This window comes from Palaemon carinicauda, unplaced genomic scaffold (assembly GCF_036898095.1).
Source record: "Palaemon carinicauda isolate YSFRI2023 unplaced genomic scaffold, ASM3689809v2 scaffold65, whole genome shotgun sequence".
In the NCBI taxonomy this organism is placed as follows: domain Eukaryota; kingdom Metazoa; phylum Arthropoda; class Malacostraca; order Decapoda; family Palaemonidae; genus Palaemon; species Palaemon carinicauda.
In genome coordinates, this window is record NW_027171927.1 from 138,759 (window position 1) to 157,500 (window position 18,742).

Consider the following 18,742-nt stretch of genomic DNA (forward strand, 5'->3'; position numbering starts at 1 on the left):
ACAGTATGTCATAGAGTCGTCGGCTACGAGATCACTAGTTGACATGTTTGCTAGTAGAAGGGGGATGGCGAGTCATTAGCTGATTACCAAAGCAAACAAACAACTTGCTACTGTTCTTCATTAAACGAAGTTCAATATAAAAATAGATCCATTTATCACATGAATGATAAATGTAAGTTTATATTTTATGTCAGGTGAGTGTGAGTGTCTTTGTCATTTAGGTGGGTGCTTAAGGGTTGTCAATCTCCACTATACAACTTTTTCTTAGTGTTAAGACCTGGGGTGAGTTATGGGGGCCATTTTCTGGAATAAAGGTGCGTCTTATGACATAGGAAATACGGTGTGTTAGGCCTATGGAGAACTAAGACTACATCCTATTGAAGCAGTGACCTAGATTGGCCTTAATCTCGTAACAATACCCTAAAAAAAGACTAACAAAATTGCCTAAATACCAGCAATTTTCATTTCCTTAATGACAACTGCTTGACTGACATCCTGGGACCAGGGAATTTTGTCGTGAAATTTGTCTCACTATTTATAATTAACCTAATGGTCTCTTTGACTTGTGTTTGGATTTAAGATAAAAATGTGAGGGGGTGGAGGATGAGGAAAAATGGTTATTCAACTTCTGGAGATACAATACGCATGATTGGGGAATGAAGCAAATGGTACAGGTGGCCAACTGCATGCATGACAGGAGAAGTATCATAGCAAATGCTGAGGTCTTTCTTGGGGGCCATCTGTTAGGAGGTGGGCACTTTTGCAGACTGTAAACACAAGACTGCTCTCTTGAAGAGAGGTAGGTCAAAGTGGCAAATTCCACAACATTCTTTAAAAAAAAGAAAAAAAAGACTTTCCCATTGCCTTACAAATTTTCTCTGGCACAAATCTTCCTATGCTTTTAAAGAAGTGCTCTCCTGGAAAATGTCATATCACAGACACTGCACTTAAAGGGCTTCTCCTGCTTTGTCTTAATGCCTTAATTGGCTCTACTTGATATTAGTGATGCAATGGACCCCAACACTGGGTCTACGGTTGCACTACTATACTCCACTAGCCTTGTATCCGAGGGCTCTTTTTAAGATGGTCACTGTTCCCTTGATGGCAGCAATCTGCTCCTCATTTATGCTTGGGCAACTTGGTCTCTCTTGAAGGTATTGTCTTAGGTTTTTCTTCACATGTCCTGCTGCCCCCACCACCACAGGTATTACTTCTATTTATTTCAGTTCACAAGTATTTTTCAGATCGTTCTTCAGTTCTTGATATTTTGTTATTCTCTGCCTCTCAGCTCTGTTGAGGCCGAAATCACTGGGTACTGTCACATCTATAATCTTTGCTGTTTTTTCTTTCATTATTCCAGATCACAATATCAGGTCATATAGCACCTCCTTCTATATATCTTCCAGTCAGGATTATCTTGTCATAAAAGATGGTAATGTATCTGTTGGTGGTAACTGGATCTGGTTCATGCTCCCATATCTTATCTTTTACTTCAATTTTGTATTCTTTACATATTTTCCAATGTATATATTTACAGATCTTACTGTGATGAGCTGTGTATTGAGGGTTAGAGTCTGGCAGGCTTAAACCAGATAACTAACACTCTCAACTGCTGTAAGACAAAACCTACACTGGTCATTTCCTGATATGCCCACCACTTTCTTGAGGCTATTTGTTAGGAGGCCTTGGTCTTGTGTTCTTATCATCATCCTTTCTCCATCAAAACCCATTATGAATTTTATGATGCCTTAAGAGATTACTTTTCCGAGAAAATGCTTTATCACAGACACTGCACTTTAATGAACCAGTGTGAATTCTATAATGTATTGTGAGATAACTTCTCTCAGAAAATGCTTTGTCACAGACATTACACTTGAATGGTTTCTCCCCAGTGTGAATTTTAGAATGTCTTGCGAGATTATTTTTGAAATTAAATGCTTTGTCACAGACATTACACTTGAATAGTTTCTCCCCAGTGTGAATTCTAGAATGTCTTGCAAGATTACCTTTCAAATGAAATACTTTGTCACAGACATTACACTTGAATGGTTTCTCCCCGGTGTGAGTTTTAAAATGTGTTGCAAGATTACCTTTCAAATGAAAAGCTTTGTCACAGACATTACACTTGAATGGTTTCTCCCCGGCATGAATCTTAAAATGTGTTGCAAGAATACTTTTCAAATGAAATGTTTTGTCACAGACACTGCACTTGAATGGTTTCTCCTCGGTGTGAATTCTAAAATGTGTTGCAAGATAACTTTTTTTATGAAATGCTTTACCACAAACACTGCACTTAAATGACTTTATCCTATTGTGAATTTCATAATGTACTTTAAGATCAATTTCATTAGAAACTATTTCGTCACTTTCTCTGCATCTGAACAGGTCTTCAGTGTGAATTAGCATTTGAGTGTTGGGGTTAACTATTCCACTAACTTGCTTTTCATAATTTCCACCCACAAACGACTTCTCTGTCGTACCAACATCAATTTGAGTTTTGGAATCAATTTCCTGACAAAGAGGATTTTCACAGCATCTGTTTTCCATTTGCTCCTCTTTCTGTGGACATTCATTCCCCCTTCCTCTTCCCTCTCCTTTATCCTCTTTCCTACTGAATCCCAAATGTATGTCACTTTCCTCTTTTACACCTGTCTTTACACTCTTCTCGTTTTTATCAACTTCCCTTTTGCTGATTTGTAAATCCTCCTCACTCACCAATGCATCAGAGTCGAAACAGTATTTCATGTCGCCTTCGCTTGACTCTAATAGTTCTAGCTCTGCTTTGAATTCCATGCCTGGATCCATGAAATGAGAGCCATCATTAAAGAGTCCATCACATACAAACACATCATTTTCCAACTTGTCTCCAGCGTGTGGAAATGAATCTTCCATTTCGCTTTTTATTGGAAATTCTATTGATTAAGAGTTCTTAATCCTATCCTTCTGACTGGATGATATCCTCTTCAATATTATCTTCAACAGCAGACAAATATAAAGTTAACAACAAACTTCCTATTCTCTACATGAAAGTCTTACAGCATGAACTAACAAAGACCATTCTTCCTTTTTCCCAGTCCTGTATCTCTTGTAGATATCTTCAGTAGTTTACATAATCTTCGTCACAATAGATGGAGGATTATTTCCTTTGGGATGAAAAATCTGAAATAGTAGAGAACATTTATCATTAGAAAAGGAAAAGATGAAAATATTTGCTGGAGTTTTCTGATATAAAAAGAAAAATTTTTAACCTAAAATATTTTTTTTAAATAAACTTTTTTTAAGCAATTTGTATTTTTCTTATCCATACAAAACCGAGTCATTTAATTAGGAAGACTAACTGATTAGAGGGTTGTAAGTTCCCATGGAACGAACACTGAAAGGTTCTGTAACTTTCCTGGAAGTGTTCCAGGCCTGATCTGTGGAGAAGCAGATAGAAACCACTATCAACCCCCCCCTTATTTATCATAAGAGAAAGTGATAGGCCCTGGGTCATACATGAATATAAAGAGAAGCTGTACCAAGTGTAAGAATTATGGGTTGGTCGTGTCACGACGTACCTATTAGGTACTAACAGAAAGGCGAGGTGAATGTAAGTGACTTTTTTCAGCAAGATAACGAGCTTATATACAAATGGTTGAGGGTAACAATGGCACAAACATTTCAACAATGTGAAACAAACAATGGTAAGCTTAAACCAAGTTTATATATTCGCGGGAGAGACCTAGAGATAAAAAAGCAATAGCATTACAGTGTATGAGCATGTAGGAAACACGTGCATTACATGGCTTCCCCCCAAAAAAGTCATACTTGTGAAAGAGGGCAAACTGTAGGATGGTAATCATGTAGGAGATACGCAGGTTTTAGTCAATCAATGAACACCAAGTCTTCTATGACGCAAATGGTAATTAAAAGTCTTCGGGTGCGACAGATAACAAGGAAAGAGCCCATGTAAGGGGGCGTCAGGCGGTGGCTTGCTAAAGTCGGTGCGCACGAAGACGTGTTGCAGTGTTTAAATCTTTCAGTATGTGTTACGTCACTGGGCGCTTGTACATCTGGCGACAGGTAATAAATTTTCCCACATGAAATAGGTGCTGGAGATTGTAGGATTAGGTTGCCGACGGAAAAACTTTGGCTGAGATGACCAATACACCATTTCAACTGCCAAGACATCCAGGGTGTCTTCAAGAGTGGTCCTTAATCCCAGGAGGACCCAGGGAAGCTGAGTAAAACAGTTGTAGTCATTGCAGTGGGGCATCAAAGTGGCTTTGAGGGTGCGATGAAAATGTTTAACCCTTCCATTAGCTGCAGGTTAGTAGGCAGTTTTCTGACGTAGGGTGATGCCCAGGTGAAAGTGGTACCCCTGTCAGAAGTAATATGTGCAGGGATACCAAATCTTGTTACCCACCCTAAGAGTAAGGCAGATGGACATGAAAGGACCATTGCAATTTGCATAGGGATGGTTTCAGCCAAACAAGTGTAATGGTCTATGATGGTAAAAAGGTAATTGTGTCCTTGTGATGTGAGTAGGGGACCTACTATGTTGATGTGAGTGTGGGCAAAACGACACTGACGTTGAGGAAAGGTGACCCCTCCTAAATCTATGTGTCGATGTATTTTTGAAGTTTGGCGTGAAGTACAGGCCTGGATCCAATCCTTAGCATCCTTGATAATGCTGTGCCAAATGAACTTTGTATTCCATAGCTGTGCAGCAGATTGACTCGAGGGATGTGAGAGGCCATAGATGAACTCAAACAACTGTATGTACATGGGGCAGGTATCCACGGTCGTGGCCTATCAGTAATAACGTCACAGAGGAGGATGGCGTTGGAGTCCTTGAAGGCGACGTCTTCCCAACAGAGAAATGGGCAGGATGCCCTACATGCTTGGTAATCTGGAGCTTTTCTTTGGGCTTTTGCTAAGGCATTGTAATCCCATCCCAGGTGAATGGAAACCAATGTATTCCTTGATAGGGCAACGGCAATGGGATTAATTTTCCAGGGGACGTGATGAAGAGTGTAGTTGTATTCAGCCACGGTGGAGAGATATCGGCATTGACGGGCAGACCAGGCATTGGACTGTTGAGTGAAGGCGTGCAATAGATGAATGACAAAGAGCGTACCTTCTAAGAAAAGGTGAAAGTCACAGATAGCCAAATGCATCATCATCAATTCGTAGTCAAAGGTAGAGTATCCGGATTCGTCCTTGGACAGTTTTCTAATGAAGAAGGTCAGTAAAGCCACATAATAGGAAGAGGAATAAAATTCATGTATGCAAAATCACCACTTGTATAATTTGCCTAAATAGCTAGCATTATATTGTCGCCCTACTGACTAACTAAAATGCAATAGTAATGGGCCCCTGCAGTCATAAAATAGCTGCCTCCGGTCTGGGCAAGGCTCACCTAAACACACTTGAATTATAGAAATTTAACTGTGAAAAGGGAGACTAAAATTATACACAGGAAAGAATTAATACTCAACTTTCCAAAGGATGAAAATGCTGGAGATTGCATGATGAATATTCCAAAAACTTGTAACACAACACCGGGTTAACGGGAGCACAACTTGCTTAGAGAGCTACAAGAAAAGGAATGGCGTCATAGTAGTAATGGGGAAGGAGGTCCACAGGGTACCAAGATCGGCCCCTCCTTTCATCATTCTTCCCCCTTTCATCAACGAGTTAAATCTATTCGGGGTGAAGATTGCTATGTGTCGTATCTAAAAATACATCCCCTGATATTATGCGATATCCTTAATTGGATACTCGTGCCAGGAGTTAGAATCCTGGAGACCTTCGGTTTATTTCTCTGGGAGTATCACTGTAGCAAATACCCCTTAGAAGGCTACCTAAAGGAACAGTAAGTAGGCACAGAGAATGACTTCTCCCAACCGGCAGTCACTTAGCCACAGACCAAGTATAATAGCCTAGAAGAAGGGTAAGGTTGCAGGAAAGGAAGGTCTACGTGTTAATATTAGAACAGATTTAGTATCATTCCCCTCTTAATGAGAGAATGCCTTGATGAAATCATTGAGCTTCAGCACGGCGTATCATTCCCCCTCTTAATGAGAGAATGACTTGAAGTCGTTGAGATTCAGCACGGCGTATCATTCCCCCTCTTAATGAGAAAATGCCTTGATGCAGTTGTTGAGCTTCAGCACGGCGTATCATTCCCCCTCTTAATGAGAGAATGCCTTGATGAAATCGTTGAGCTTCAGCACGGCGTATCATTCTCCCTCTTAATGAGAGAATGCCTTGATGAAGTCGTTGAGCTTCAGCACGGCGTATCATTCCCCCTCTTAATGAAAGAATGCATTGATGAAGTCGTTGAGCTTCAGCACGGCGTATCATTCCCCCTCTTAATGAGAGAATGCCTTGATGAAGTCGTTGAGCTTCAGCACGGCGTATCATTCCCCCTTTTAATGAGAGAATTCCTTGATGAAGTCGTTGAGCTTCAGCACGGCGTATCATTCCCCCTCTTAATGAGAGAATGCCTTGATGAAGTCATTGAGCTTCAGCATGGTGTATCATTCCCCCTCTTAATGAGAGAATGCCTTGATGAAGTCATTCAGCTTCAGCACGGTGTATCATTCCCATACTGAAACTTGGTGACGGGCAAGATGGCTCTCGAACTTGGGGAAATTGCTCCCCCAGTTTAAATCTAAATTTCTCTTTCTCTCATCTTTTTCTTTCTCTCAATATTACTTAGATCTTCTCCTCATCTTATAAACTTTCTTTTGTGTAGCTGTCCCAACTCTATGAGAAAAATACTCCTTATATATGTGTATATGTTATGTACATATAGTTTTTTTTTTTTTTTTTTTTTTTTTGCTTGGAAGTTTCTACATCTACATCTATTATAGTTGCTGCCTGCTTCGATGAATGGGAGGAGGTGTTGCGGTTGGAAGGTATTTGCATTCAAAGCTATATGTGAGAGTATTGGATGATCTCAGCCATCCCGGAGATGGTTTGGACCCTTTTGGCGAAATATTCTCTAGTGTTTGGTCTTCGGAATCCAGGGGGATCCAATGCTTGTGGTAGGACTCTCGGCTTTTGGCCGGAAGCCATTATTATTATTATTATTATTATTATTATTATTATTATTGCTACTAACAAGCTACAACCCTAGTTGGAAAAGCAAGATGCTATAAGCCAAGGGCTCCAATAAGGAAAAATAGCCCAGTGAGGAAAGGAAATAAGGAAATAAATAAATGATGCAGAACAAATTAACAATAAATCTTTCTAAAAACAGTAACAACTTCAAAACAGATATGTCATATATCGAGTATATAAAGACTTATGTCACCCTGTTCAACATAAAAACATTTGCTGCAACTTTGAACTTTTGAAGTTCTACTGATTCAACTACCTGATTAGGAAGATCATTCTACAACTTGGTCACAGCTGGAATAAAACTTCTAGAATACTGTGTAGTATTGAGCCTCAAGATGGAGAAGGCCTGGCTTTTAGCATTAACTGCCTGCCTAGTATTACGAACAGGATAGAATTGTCCAGGGAGATCTGAATGTAAAGAACGGTCAGAGTTATGAAAAATCTTATGCATCATACATAATGAACTAATTGAATGATGGTGCCAAAGATTAATATCTAGATCAGGAATAAGAAATTTTATAGACCGTAAGTTTCTGTCCAACAAATTTAGATGAGAATTAGCAGCTGAAGACCAGACAGGAGAACAATACTGAAAACGAGGTAGAATGAAAGAATTAAAACACTTCTTCCGAATAGATGGATCACCGAAAATCTTGTAAGACTTATTCAATAAGCCAATTTTTTGTGTAATGGAAGAAGACACAGACCTAATATGTTTCTCGAAAGTAAATTTGCTGTCAAGAATCACACCTAAAATTTTGAAAGTCATACAAATTTAAAGAAACATTATCAATACTGAGATCTGGATGCTTAGGAGCCACTGTCCTTGATCTACTTACAATCATACTTTGAGTTTTGTTAGGATTCAACTCCATACCCTATAAATTGCACCATGCACTAATTTTAGCTAGATATCTATTAAGGGATTCAGCAACCCCAGATCTACCTTCAGAGGATGGAATTGATGCAAAGAGAGTAGCATCTGCATATGCAAAAGCCAGTTTTCTAGGCTAAACCACATGTCGTGTGTATATAGTATGAAAAGTAAAGGGCCAAGAACACTACCCTGTGAAACACCAGATATCACATTCCTATACTCACTATAGTGTCCATCAACAACTCTTTGAGATCTATTACTTAAAAAATCAATAATAATGCTAAGAAACGACCCTCCCACTCCCAACTGTTTGAGTTTGAAAACAAGGGTCTCATGATTGACATGGTTAAAAGCAGCACTAAAATCAAGGCCTATCATATGAACTTCCTGACCATAATCAAGGGATTTTTGTACAGCATGTGAGATTATGAGAAAGGCACCACATGCTCCAAGGCCTTTACGAAAACCAAATTGCAAACTAGTAAATAGATGATTACCTTCAGCAAACCTATTAAGATGTTTTGCCAAAAGACATTCAAAAACTTGAGTTAATATGGCAGTTATGGAAATTGGGCGGTAATCAGTGGGACTTGAGCTTCTACAAACACATTTACATAGAGGAGTAACATTACCAATTCTCCAACAAGTGCTAAAGCTCCTCTTCTTACAGATATAGGGAGGCCTTTCCATAGTTTCTTGGTCTCAGTCCTAACAGGCGGGTTCAGTTTACACCTGTGCCTCTTTATCTGTTTTGGTGCTATCCTTCGGGTAGGATATGGAGTAGACCACCTGGGAAGTATACTCTCACTGTACCGATAGTGGAGAATGCAAATTTCCTTTCCTACGTTTGATACTTTTTTATATTCTCAAGCAGGTAAATCACAACTCACTCACAAACGACAAACTACTCTCTAAAATGGATCTTACTAATGACAAACCCCCCTCCCCTAGATATGCTGAATTTCCCCCAGCACTGTTGACGACCTCTGGCAAGTCTATTAAGGAAAATACTGTTGATGACCTTGGAACCGGAAAGGCCCATTCTGCTGATATTCCAAAATCAAATAATTTGGGTAACGCAAGGAAATTTCAAATCCTTCATGGTAAACCCAAATTTCAGTAAACACTAACTATGATAATTTATATGAAGCATTTGAGTGCTATGGATGTATAAATGAAATAAGAATGAAACATGAATATCTTAGATATCTACAGAAGTCATGTTGAAGCGTTTAAAGCAATAAGTAATATTAATAATATTAAAATCAATAACTTGAATATCATGGCTGCTCTCTGCGATAAGGTACCAAAGGATTTGGATTCGTGTAGGCCTGCCAGCTGGTTGGAAAAAACGCTAATCTAGTTATGCCTTCCCAGAGAAAGCCGAAACCACCAATGTGGGTTGTAGCTGAATCTGAAGGGGTTACAGGAAATTATTTCAAAATATGCCAATAGATTCAGAACAAAGTAGGAGCTATTGCACCGGGAGATATATCTCGTTTTGGAAAAAATAGTTTCCTTATCCATGCCAAATCAACCACACAATCTGTAATATTGCCCAACCTAAAAAGAAGTAATGATGATATTATGCTAGATGTCAAACCCCACCTAAATTTTAGCTACGGAAGGGGAGTAGTTTTTAACAAAGATTTATATGAATTTACAGAGGAGGAGATACTGACCATGTGTCCATTAAATGTATGGAAAGTACACAAAATCCTGATACATCAATGATTATCCTTACTTTCCTGGATGCTGATGTACCTTTCCATATTACTATTGAAAATGAAATTATTAAAGTACGACCATCCAAGCAGAACCCACTACAATGTTTTAATTGTTTTAAATTTGGACACCTCTCCAAAGTTTGCAAAAATAAAAATGTGTGGTATTTGTTCCAAATTTTACCATGGAGAATGTGCACTGGAGGCCAGGTGTTTAAATTACAACTCGAAGCATAAATCCACTGATAGGACCTGAGTTGTATAAGTTGGAAGAAGCTACCCTCAGCAAATCATATTTAGAACATGTAAGTGAGGGACATGCCAAAAGACTATTAAATAGATCATATAACTATGATAAGGCATTAAAATCAAACCCACCTAGTACTGCCAATAGTTAAAGAAAAATAAATATACCATCTGATAAAAAACTGAATGACGAGGTAAACATATTACCTCCTGAGGCTTTACCACGGTGTATTAACACTAGGGCATTGCCCACCTCTGTACAACCTTTGTCCCACAATGCAAAAAATAGTACAAACCTCTCTCAGGTCATGTCCTTGCCTGATTTGATGAAGGCTCCACTTAAAACAACTTACCTGATGCACCTGTAGTGGGAAAGGTGCAAAAACTTAGATCCTCACCATCTAATAATCGTAAAAGAGAGAGACCTCCGTCTCTCTCAACCCCTTCCACTATAAACAATTAAGTTATGACATCGAATAAATTTGATTTTTTGTCTGTTGATGTGTCTGATGAACCGGAAGATGACTTGAATAAATCGGAAGTTCAAGTTGAGGTCCGCCATCCGCCTCAACAAATAGATCAAAAGGACACAAAGAAAAAGACAAACGTAAAACCCAATATATCTAGGCCATCTCTAATGAAACCTACAGGAAATCATGTTAGATTAAAGAGTGCCAATTATTATTATTATTATTATTATTATTATTATTATCCGGATCTCAGTATTGATAATGTTTCTTTAAATTTGTATGACTCTTTCAAAATTTTAGGTGTGATTCTTGACAGCAAATTTACTTTTGAGAAACATAAGGTCTGTGTCTTCTTCAATTGCACAAAAAATTGGCTTATTGAGAAAGTCTTTTAAGATTTTCGGTGATCAATCTATTCTGAAGAAGTGTTTTAATTCTTTCATTCTACCTTGTTTTGAGTATTGTTCTCCTGTCTGGTCTTCAGCTGCTGATTCTCATCTTAATTTGTTGGACAGAAACTTACTGGTCTATTAAATTTCTTATTCCTGATCTAGATATTAATCTCTGGCACCGTCGTTCAATTAGTTCATTATGCATGTTGCATAAGATTTTTCATAATTCTGACCATCCTTTACATTCAGATCTCCCTGGACAATTCTATCCTATTCGTAATACTAGGCAGGCAGTTAATTCTAATAGCCAGGCCTTCTCCATCAGGAGGCTCAATACTACGCAGTACTCTAGAAGTTTTATTCCAGTTGTTACCAAGTTGTGGAATGATCTTCCTAATCGGGTAGTTGAATCAGTAAACTTCAAAAGTTCAAAGTTGGAGCAAATGCTTTTTTGTTAACCAGGCGGACATGAGTCTTTTTATAGTTTATATATGACATATTTGTTTTTGACGTTGTTAATAGTTTATATATGACATATCTGTTTTGACGTTAATTTTTTTAGAATGATTTATTGTTAATTTGTTGTCTTCATTTATTTATTTCCTTATTTCCTTTCCTCACTGGCTATTTTTCCCTATTGGAGCCCCTGGGCTTATAGCATCTTGCTTTTCCAATTAGGGTTGTAGCTTGGATAGTTATAATAATAATAATAATATTATTATTATTACTTGCTAAGCTACAACCCTAGTTGGAAAAGCAAGATGCTATAAGCCCAGGGGCCCTAACAGGGAAAATAGCCCAGTGAGGAAAGGAAACAAGGAAAAATAATATATTTTAAGAACAATGACATTTAAATAAATATTTCCTATATAAACCATGAAAACTTTAACAAAACAAGATGAAGAGAAACGAGGTAGAATAGTGTGCCCGAGTGTACCCTCAAGCAAGAGAACTCTAACCCAAGACAGTGGAAGACCATGGTACAGAGGCTATGGCACCACCCAAGACTAGAGAACAATGGTTTGATTTTGGAGTGTCCTTCTCCTAGAAGAGCTGCTTACCAGAGCTAAAGAGTCTCTTTTACCCTTGCCAAGAGGAAAGTAGCCACTGAACGATTACAGTGCAGTAGTTAACCCATTGGGTGAAGAAGAATTGTTTGGTAATCTCAGTGTTGTCAGGTGAATGAGGACAGAGGAGAATCTGTAAAGAATAGGCCAGACTATTCGGTGTATGTATAGGCAGAGGAAAAGTGAACCGTGATTAGAGAGGAGGATCCAATGCACTACTGTCTGGCCAGTCAAAGGACCACATAACTCTCTAGCAGTAGTATCTCAACGGGTGGCTGGTGCCCTGGCCAACCTACATCTTCCAAGATGTGTTTGATGTCTTCCAAAAATAATGCATAGTTTTCTCCTCCATTTTGCAATGGAGTTGTCAGGGTTTAAGGGCCAAATATGAAGAACTTAAGCTTCTTATGAATTAGCATTCCCCCATAATTGTATGTCTACAAGAAAGCAAGCTTGATGCTAACACTCCTTGTCCGCGACAGTATGTTAGTTATAGAACACCATAGAATCAACAAGCAGGGAGCCGTGGCGGAAGTCTCATGTACGTTTGTCGGGATGTTCCCCAAATACCTTCATCTATCCGTACACCTCTGCAGGCAGTGGCTGTACAGATTGATATAGGGAGAGAATATACAATTTACTCTCTGTACTTACCTCCAAATGATAACATATCGTATGATAATTTAGTGGAGGTCATTCAACAACTCCCTCAACCTTTTCTCTTACTAGGAGATTTGAGTGGTAGACATCCTTTGTGGGGTGATGTTTTAGCAAACAGCAGGGGCAATATTATATCGTCAATTGTGGAAAACAAAGATATCAGACTCCTTAATACAGGAGAGCCCACACACTTCCATGTTCAGACAGGTACCTTGTCATGCATTGACCTTTCAATTGCAAGCTCTAACTGCCTTCTTGAATTTGATTAGAGGACATTAGGTGATTGGCATACTAATGATCATGCACCAATCATTATAAACATCAACAATGGTCCACCTTTAAAAAGATCACCATACTAATGATCATGCACCAATCATTATAAACACCAACAATGGTCCACCTTTAAAAAGATCACCACAATGGAATCTTGACAAGGCGGACTGGGTTAAATTTTGTGAGCTAAGTGAAATCGAGGGGAGTGCAGAACAGCTTGAAAGTATTAATGATACCATAGACCTACTATGGTATCATTATTCAAATGACGACCAGTCCCTTGGTGGTCTTCAGAACTAACTGCCCTGCACAGAGCCAAAAAGGTCTTTAACTTGCTTGAACGAGCTCAGAGTCGTACACCGGGTCAAGTATCCAGCCAGTTGTATTGTGGACTTCCACCCACCTAAGGCTGAGTCTCCGTAGTAAAGAGCATACTGTTTGTATTTGTGTAGCAACAAATGACAAATTTGGAAGTAATTCATATATTTCAGAACCATACACACCTGAGCTCTTTATACTTGTCAACCTAGGAAGTATTACTTGTAATAAAAATTAAATCAGTATACTACGTGAGTCGGGTAACTGGTTTACTTTTCGCTAACTATCGCTGGGTTTTTTGCCTCGAGTAAAAATTCTATGGCGAGTTTCCAGCTATGCCGGAATAATATATCCCTAGTAAAGAGCTCAAGTTTGTATAACTAGAAAAATACAAAATACTTTCAAATTTTTCATTTTGATCTGTGTATTTCTTCAGTATGACTACTCATGATCATCTCTTCATACCTTTCAATCTCATCAATGATCTTTCCTGCCAATCCAACCATCTTTGACTAGCTGAGTCTTGGAACAGACTACGATAAAGCTAGTGGTGTAAAACACACTGCGAGTTATGTTGCATCCTCGTCCTCTTGTGCATTGATAATGTGTCAAACTTTGGCACTACTTCTCTTACCTGATGGTGTCCTTGCTGATAGAAAAATTCCTTTTCGGTTTGAATTCTGAGGGAAAGTTCATACTTCCTAAATTAATATTTTTGTCAGTTGGACTATGAAGAAAAGGGAATTTGTGCTTGACTTTGAATGTTTTTTTGTTTAATTTTAATGCTGATTTGTATGTAACTAAAGTTAATGTTTTAATATTCTTTGCTTATAAAAAATAATTGCTAAATTTAGATATATTGTTAACATGTATTTTATATTTGAATAAATTATATTCGTTGATAATAACTGTATTAAATTTACACTTTAGTGTCACTGGTTTTAGTGATAATTAAATAATAAATGATGAGAATATTTATTGTCTAAGATAATTTTCACATAACATGAGCAAAAATCTTCTTCAAAGTGAATGAATGAATCTCTTCAATTACATAATCAGTTGAAATATAAGTCTCTCGCTGACTTTTAACATTAATGGAATGAGATGCTGTAAAAGTTTCATAAATTGTAGATACCAATGAATCACTTGTAATTTACAGACACACTCAGAGAGATAGGACAGAGGAGAAACGGCTTAGTTAACAATACATTACAAACGAATAGATATTGGGCGTCTTGTTGAGTATGGACACTAGCCATGGCTGAGATAAGCCTACCATGGTGGGTGGGCCTACTGTCTTTGCCCACTCACAACTTGAACTGCCTACTCTTGGCTTCCCAGGTGTTCCTATTGGATCGCTCATTGCTGGTGGCATGAGGGCTTGTCTTGCCTCTGGGTAGCTGTGGCAGGTGATGCAACCGCACCCATCATCAGATTCTCGCCTCCTTACGTCCCCTCTCCTCTGTGTACCCATTGACATGGAAAGAGATTCAGTATATGTGTGCTTAGGTCACCAGATAGCTAACGATAACAAGAAATTGGTTCAAAAGTATTTTCCCACTGCCTAGGAATATGGAGATGAGGTTATAGGTCGGCAACTGCCACCCTACTTCCTGTGAAGGATCTGACCCAGTTAAGGGTCGTCTACAATACTTCTAAACTCCCATCTAAATTTTTACTTTAATCCCTGACTTATGACAATTCAGAAATTATTTAAAATTTGAGATATTTACTTCTAAGTCATAAACATTGGCAGTTAACAAATGAATATTTAAGGAAGAAGAGCATAAGCCAAGGAGCTCTGAACTCACAGGGGCAAGTGGATGTAAGTTAGATTGTGTTACGATTCCTTTATGATAATGTAGGGGACTTGGTTACGCTGTTTACTACACCTTGGAAAACAATTTAGGTGATTTGTTGATATTATGTTTACTCTAAGAAATTAAAGTACTTTTGTTTTTGTTTACTTAAGTAACCTGATATTGTGTAAGTAACCTCATCTTGTTCAAGGTGGATTGTGAAAACAGTTTTGCCCTTTACTCTTAGTGTTTAATGAGGTCAAGCAAGATGTTATGTCCAATGATAGGCAATTCAAAACCTTTAATTTTTCTGTGCTTAAGATTCAGAAAATACTGTACTCTGTACCTATGATCAACAAGTGTTAATTTAAATTTGTTCCTTAGCGAATAAGAACCTTCGTCATTCATATGGTCTACTCTTTTACTGCTTTGCTACGAACAAAATTAAGGAAATAGTGGGATTCTGGTAAACATGGTTACGGTTGCCTGCCGGCCCACCCATGCTGGGCATGAGTGGTTGAGCTAGTGGGTCTTGCCTCACTTTACTCATGGTTGCCGTGATAAATGGACGTTTGCTACTTAACCGCTGTCCTAGCTTGTGCTTTTGTGCTTTTTGTTTCAGGGCCTTGTGACTATGAAATATGTATTAGGACCTTGCCTCAACCTTGAAGGTCACCCTTGTGGCACCTTTATGAGACGAGTGGAGGGAGATCTGCATCCTTTGTGTCCAGGGTGTCGTGGTAGATGTTCATTTAGCTCCACTTGGGATTTTTGTAGAGAGTGGTCGTCCTCCCGATGGAATGAGCACAACAGTTGTTGGAAGAGGGCGACTGAAAGTGATTGTTTCCCTTCTGCTTCTTCCTCTGCAGAGGGCAAGAAGCAGACACCTTCTCTTCTTATCCCTGAACTTTCTATGTCCAATTCTTTGTTATCTATTTATTTGAACATTGAGAGACAAGTTGCAATCAAGAGATGCTCCCATATCGCAATCTCTACTAGATATCGAGACAGAGTTGTTAATAATGTTCATTTGAATATGCACAAGCTTATTAGCCTTTTTTTCTATTAATCCACCATAAACTCCATTTAATTTTCATTTAATTTTAGTGGTTAGAATATTATCCCTTCCCCAACACTAGCAAGCATTTGGTTTAAAGTTTCAATAGTGTCATCTATATCATTTAAGGAGAAGTAAATTGTGTATCATCTGCAGATAGTTTGTAATTCACACCATGCCTTTGTAGTACTTTTGATTGACCAATAGTATAGATCTAGAATAAGATTGGGCTCGGTACACTCCCCTGAGGTACCCCTCTGTTTAATGGTTCATTTTATGAATAAGAGTTTCCAATTTGCACACAGGTTTTTTCTGTCAACCAAGTAGTCTTTTAGGTATCCGGTCTTAATCTTCAATACCGATGGACTGTAGATCCTTTAGTAGCAGTTAATACACAACTGTATCAAAAGCAGCACTAAGGTCCAGTAATATTAAAATACCACATTAGTTTTCATCCATCATTTCTTGCATATCATTCACAACACAACAGTTAGCCATCTCAGTAGAGTATCATTTTCTGTAAGCAGACTGGTTGTCTGGTAAAGCCTCTATTCAATATAAGTGATTAACTAGTTGTTCAAGAAATACATTTTTCAGCATTTTTTAAATAAGAATAGATTTAGGCATTTGGGCTCAGATCTTTTGGTAGCTGCTAAATAAATGTTTGCTGAAATGGAAGAAATGGGCCTTTGCCAAAAGCTCTCAAGCCTGTGGTTGTCACCCTTATACATTGTCCTGAAGAGTGATAGGTCCCTACACCCTTGTGGGGATTGTAGGCATCTGAACATACAGACAGTACTGGATCAATGTCCCCTCCCCAACGTTACCTCCTACTTGCACAACGCGAAGGTACTCTCCATTCTCGACCTCTTGAAGGGATATTATCATGAAACCCATGAACCTAGATGACATCCCCATGACCTCATCAACACCCTATTCGGTAGATACACACTCAATTACTCCTGTTTTGTCCCTAGTAATGCTGAGGCCAGTTTTCAACACCTCATGGATGGCATCTTAGGAGACCTCCCTTACTACGTTGTTACGTGGACGACACCTCCGAAGAAGATCATCTCCATCACCTACGTTTCATTCTCGACCGCCTACAACAGAACGGCCTTGTAGTCCGGTATGACAAGTATACCTTTGGTGCCAATGAAGTATCATTGATAGGGCACTGCATCACTCCTGAAGGAGTCCACTCCCTCCCTGAGATGGTATCAGCTGTTCAGAAATTCACCACACCCTCGACCATCAAAGCACTGCAAGAATTTTGGGGCATGATTAACTATTATCACCATTTCCTGCAAGCCATTGTCGCCACACTTGCCCCCCCCCCCTCTCTATGCCTCCCTCAAGAGCAAGCCAAAAGACCTGAAGTTGGGTCCCCATCAGGAAGTGGCCTTTGGCAATGCAAAGAATGCCGTATCAACTGCTGCTGCTCTCACTTTTCCTCTGTTATATTCCCATCTCTACACCGATGCCAGGGACGTCGCTCTTGGTGCAATACTCGAGCGGGTGGTCAATGGCTCGGCTTGGCCATTGTCTTTCAGTAGAAAACTGTCCAGGGCAAAATCCAGCTACTCTACCTTCGACTGCAAATAGCTGGCATTGCATTAGGCTGTCCGTCACTTTTGCCACTTCTTAAAATGTACAGTCTTTGTCATTCGCACGGACCACATGCATGTGGTGCACTCCTTTCCTCAACAGTCTTACGCGTTCTCTGCCAGTCAATGCTGATGTCTCTCTGCTGTGGCTGAATACAACTACAATGCATCCTTCAACACTTCCCTTGGAAAATGATACCCTGTCAAGAATCCCATTGGTTGCCATTCACCTTGGTTTGAATTGCGATGCCTTTGCAGAAGCCCAATGAAAAGATCCAGAAGACCAAGCATGCAGGACATCCTGTACATCCCTCCGTTGGGAAGACATCGCCCTCAACAACTCCAACACAGCCTTCTTGACATCAGCACTGGTAGGCCTTTCACATCCCTCATGCCGATCTACTGCACAGCTACTTAAGACGAAGTTCATTTGGCATGGCATTACTAAGGATTCTAAGGATTGGGTCCACACCTGTACTTCACGCCAAACTTCAAAAGTACATTGACACGTGTATTCAGGATTGGGCACCTTTCCTCAAACTCAGCGTCCTTTTGCCCACATTCACGTCGACGTAATATGCCCCCTACTCACATCATAAGAACACCATTACCTGTTTATCATCATGGACCACTTCACTCGTTAACCTGAAGCCATCCCCATGCAAACTCTAACATCTGCCTCATGTACACCCACCTTACTCTCAGGATTGATAGTGAGATTTGGTATCCCTGAGCATATTACTTCTGACAGGGGTACCACTTTCACTTCTCCATTTGCTGACATCATCAGTGAATCTCCTGGGCATCACTCTACATGAAACAACCGCCTACAACCCTGCAGCCAACGTTTTCATTGCACCCTCAAAGAAGCTTTGATGTCCTGCTGAAGGGACTCCAACTAGTTTACTCAGCTTTCCTGGGTCCTCCTGGGATTAAAGACCACTCTTAAGGACGTGAGCAGACAGAATGCCTAATAACATAATGCCTAAGGACAAAATGCCTAAGGACAAAATGCCTAATTCCCCAACACGGACAAAATGTCTAACAGACATAATGCCTAATGGACAAAACATCTAAAAAGGGATAAGAAAAAGTGAAACTATATAGCTTAGCACACTCTAGAGTAATGACCTCGGCCAAAG

General features: G+C 39.3%; 1 protein-coding gene across 1 annotated transcript in view; it reads right to left on the reverse strand.

The window, feature by feature from the left end:
• Positions 1 to 1,527: 1,527 nt before the first annotated feature.
• Positions 1,528 to 18,742, reverse strand: part of LOC137637311 (zinc finger protein OZF-like) — a 222,055-nt gene continuing 204,840 nt past the window's right edge. The window contains exon 3 of the mRNA XM_068369549.1: positions 1,528 to 3,159. Coding sequence (XP_068225650.1) covers positions 1,720 to 2,892 — 1,173 coding nt within the window. The 5' untranslated portion in view covers positions 2,893 to 3,159 and the 3' untranslated portion in view covers positions 1,528 to 1,719. The remainder of the gene's footprint in view (positions 3,160 to 18,742) is intronic.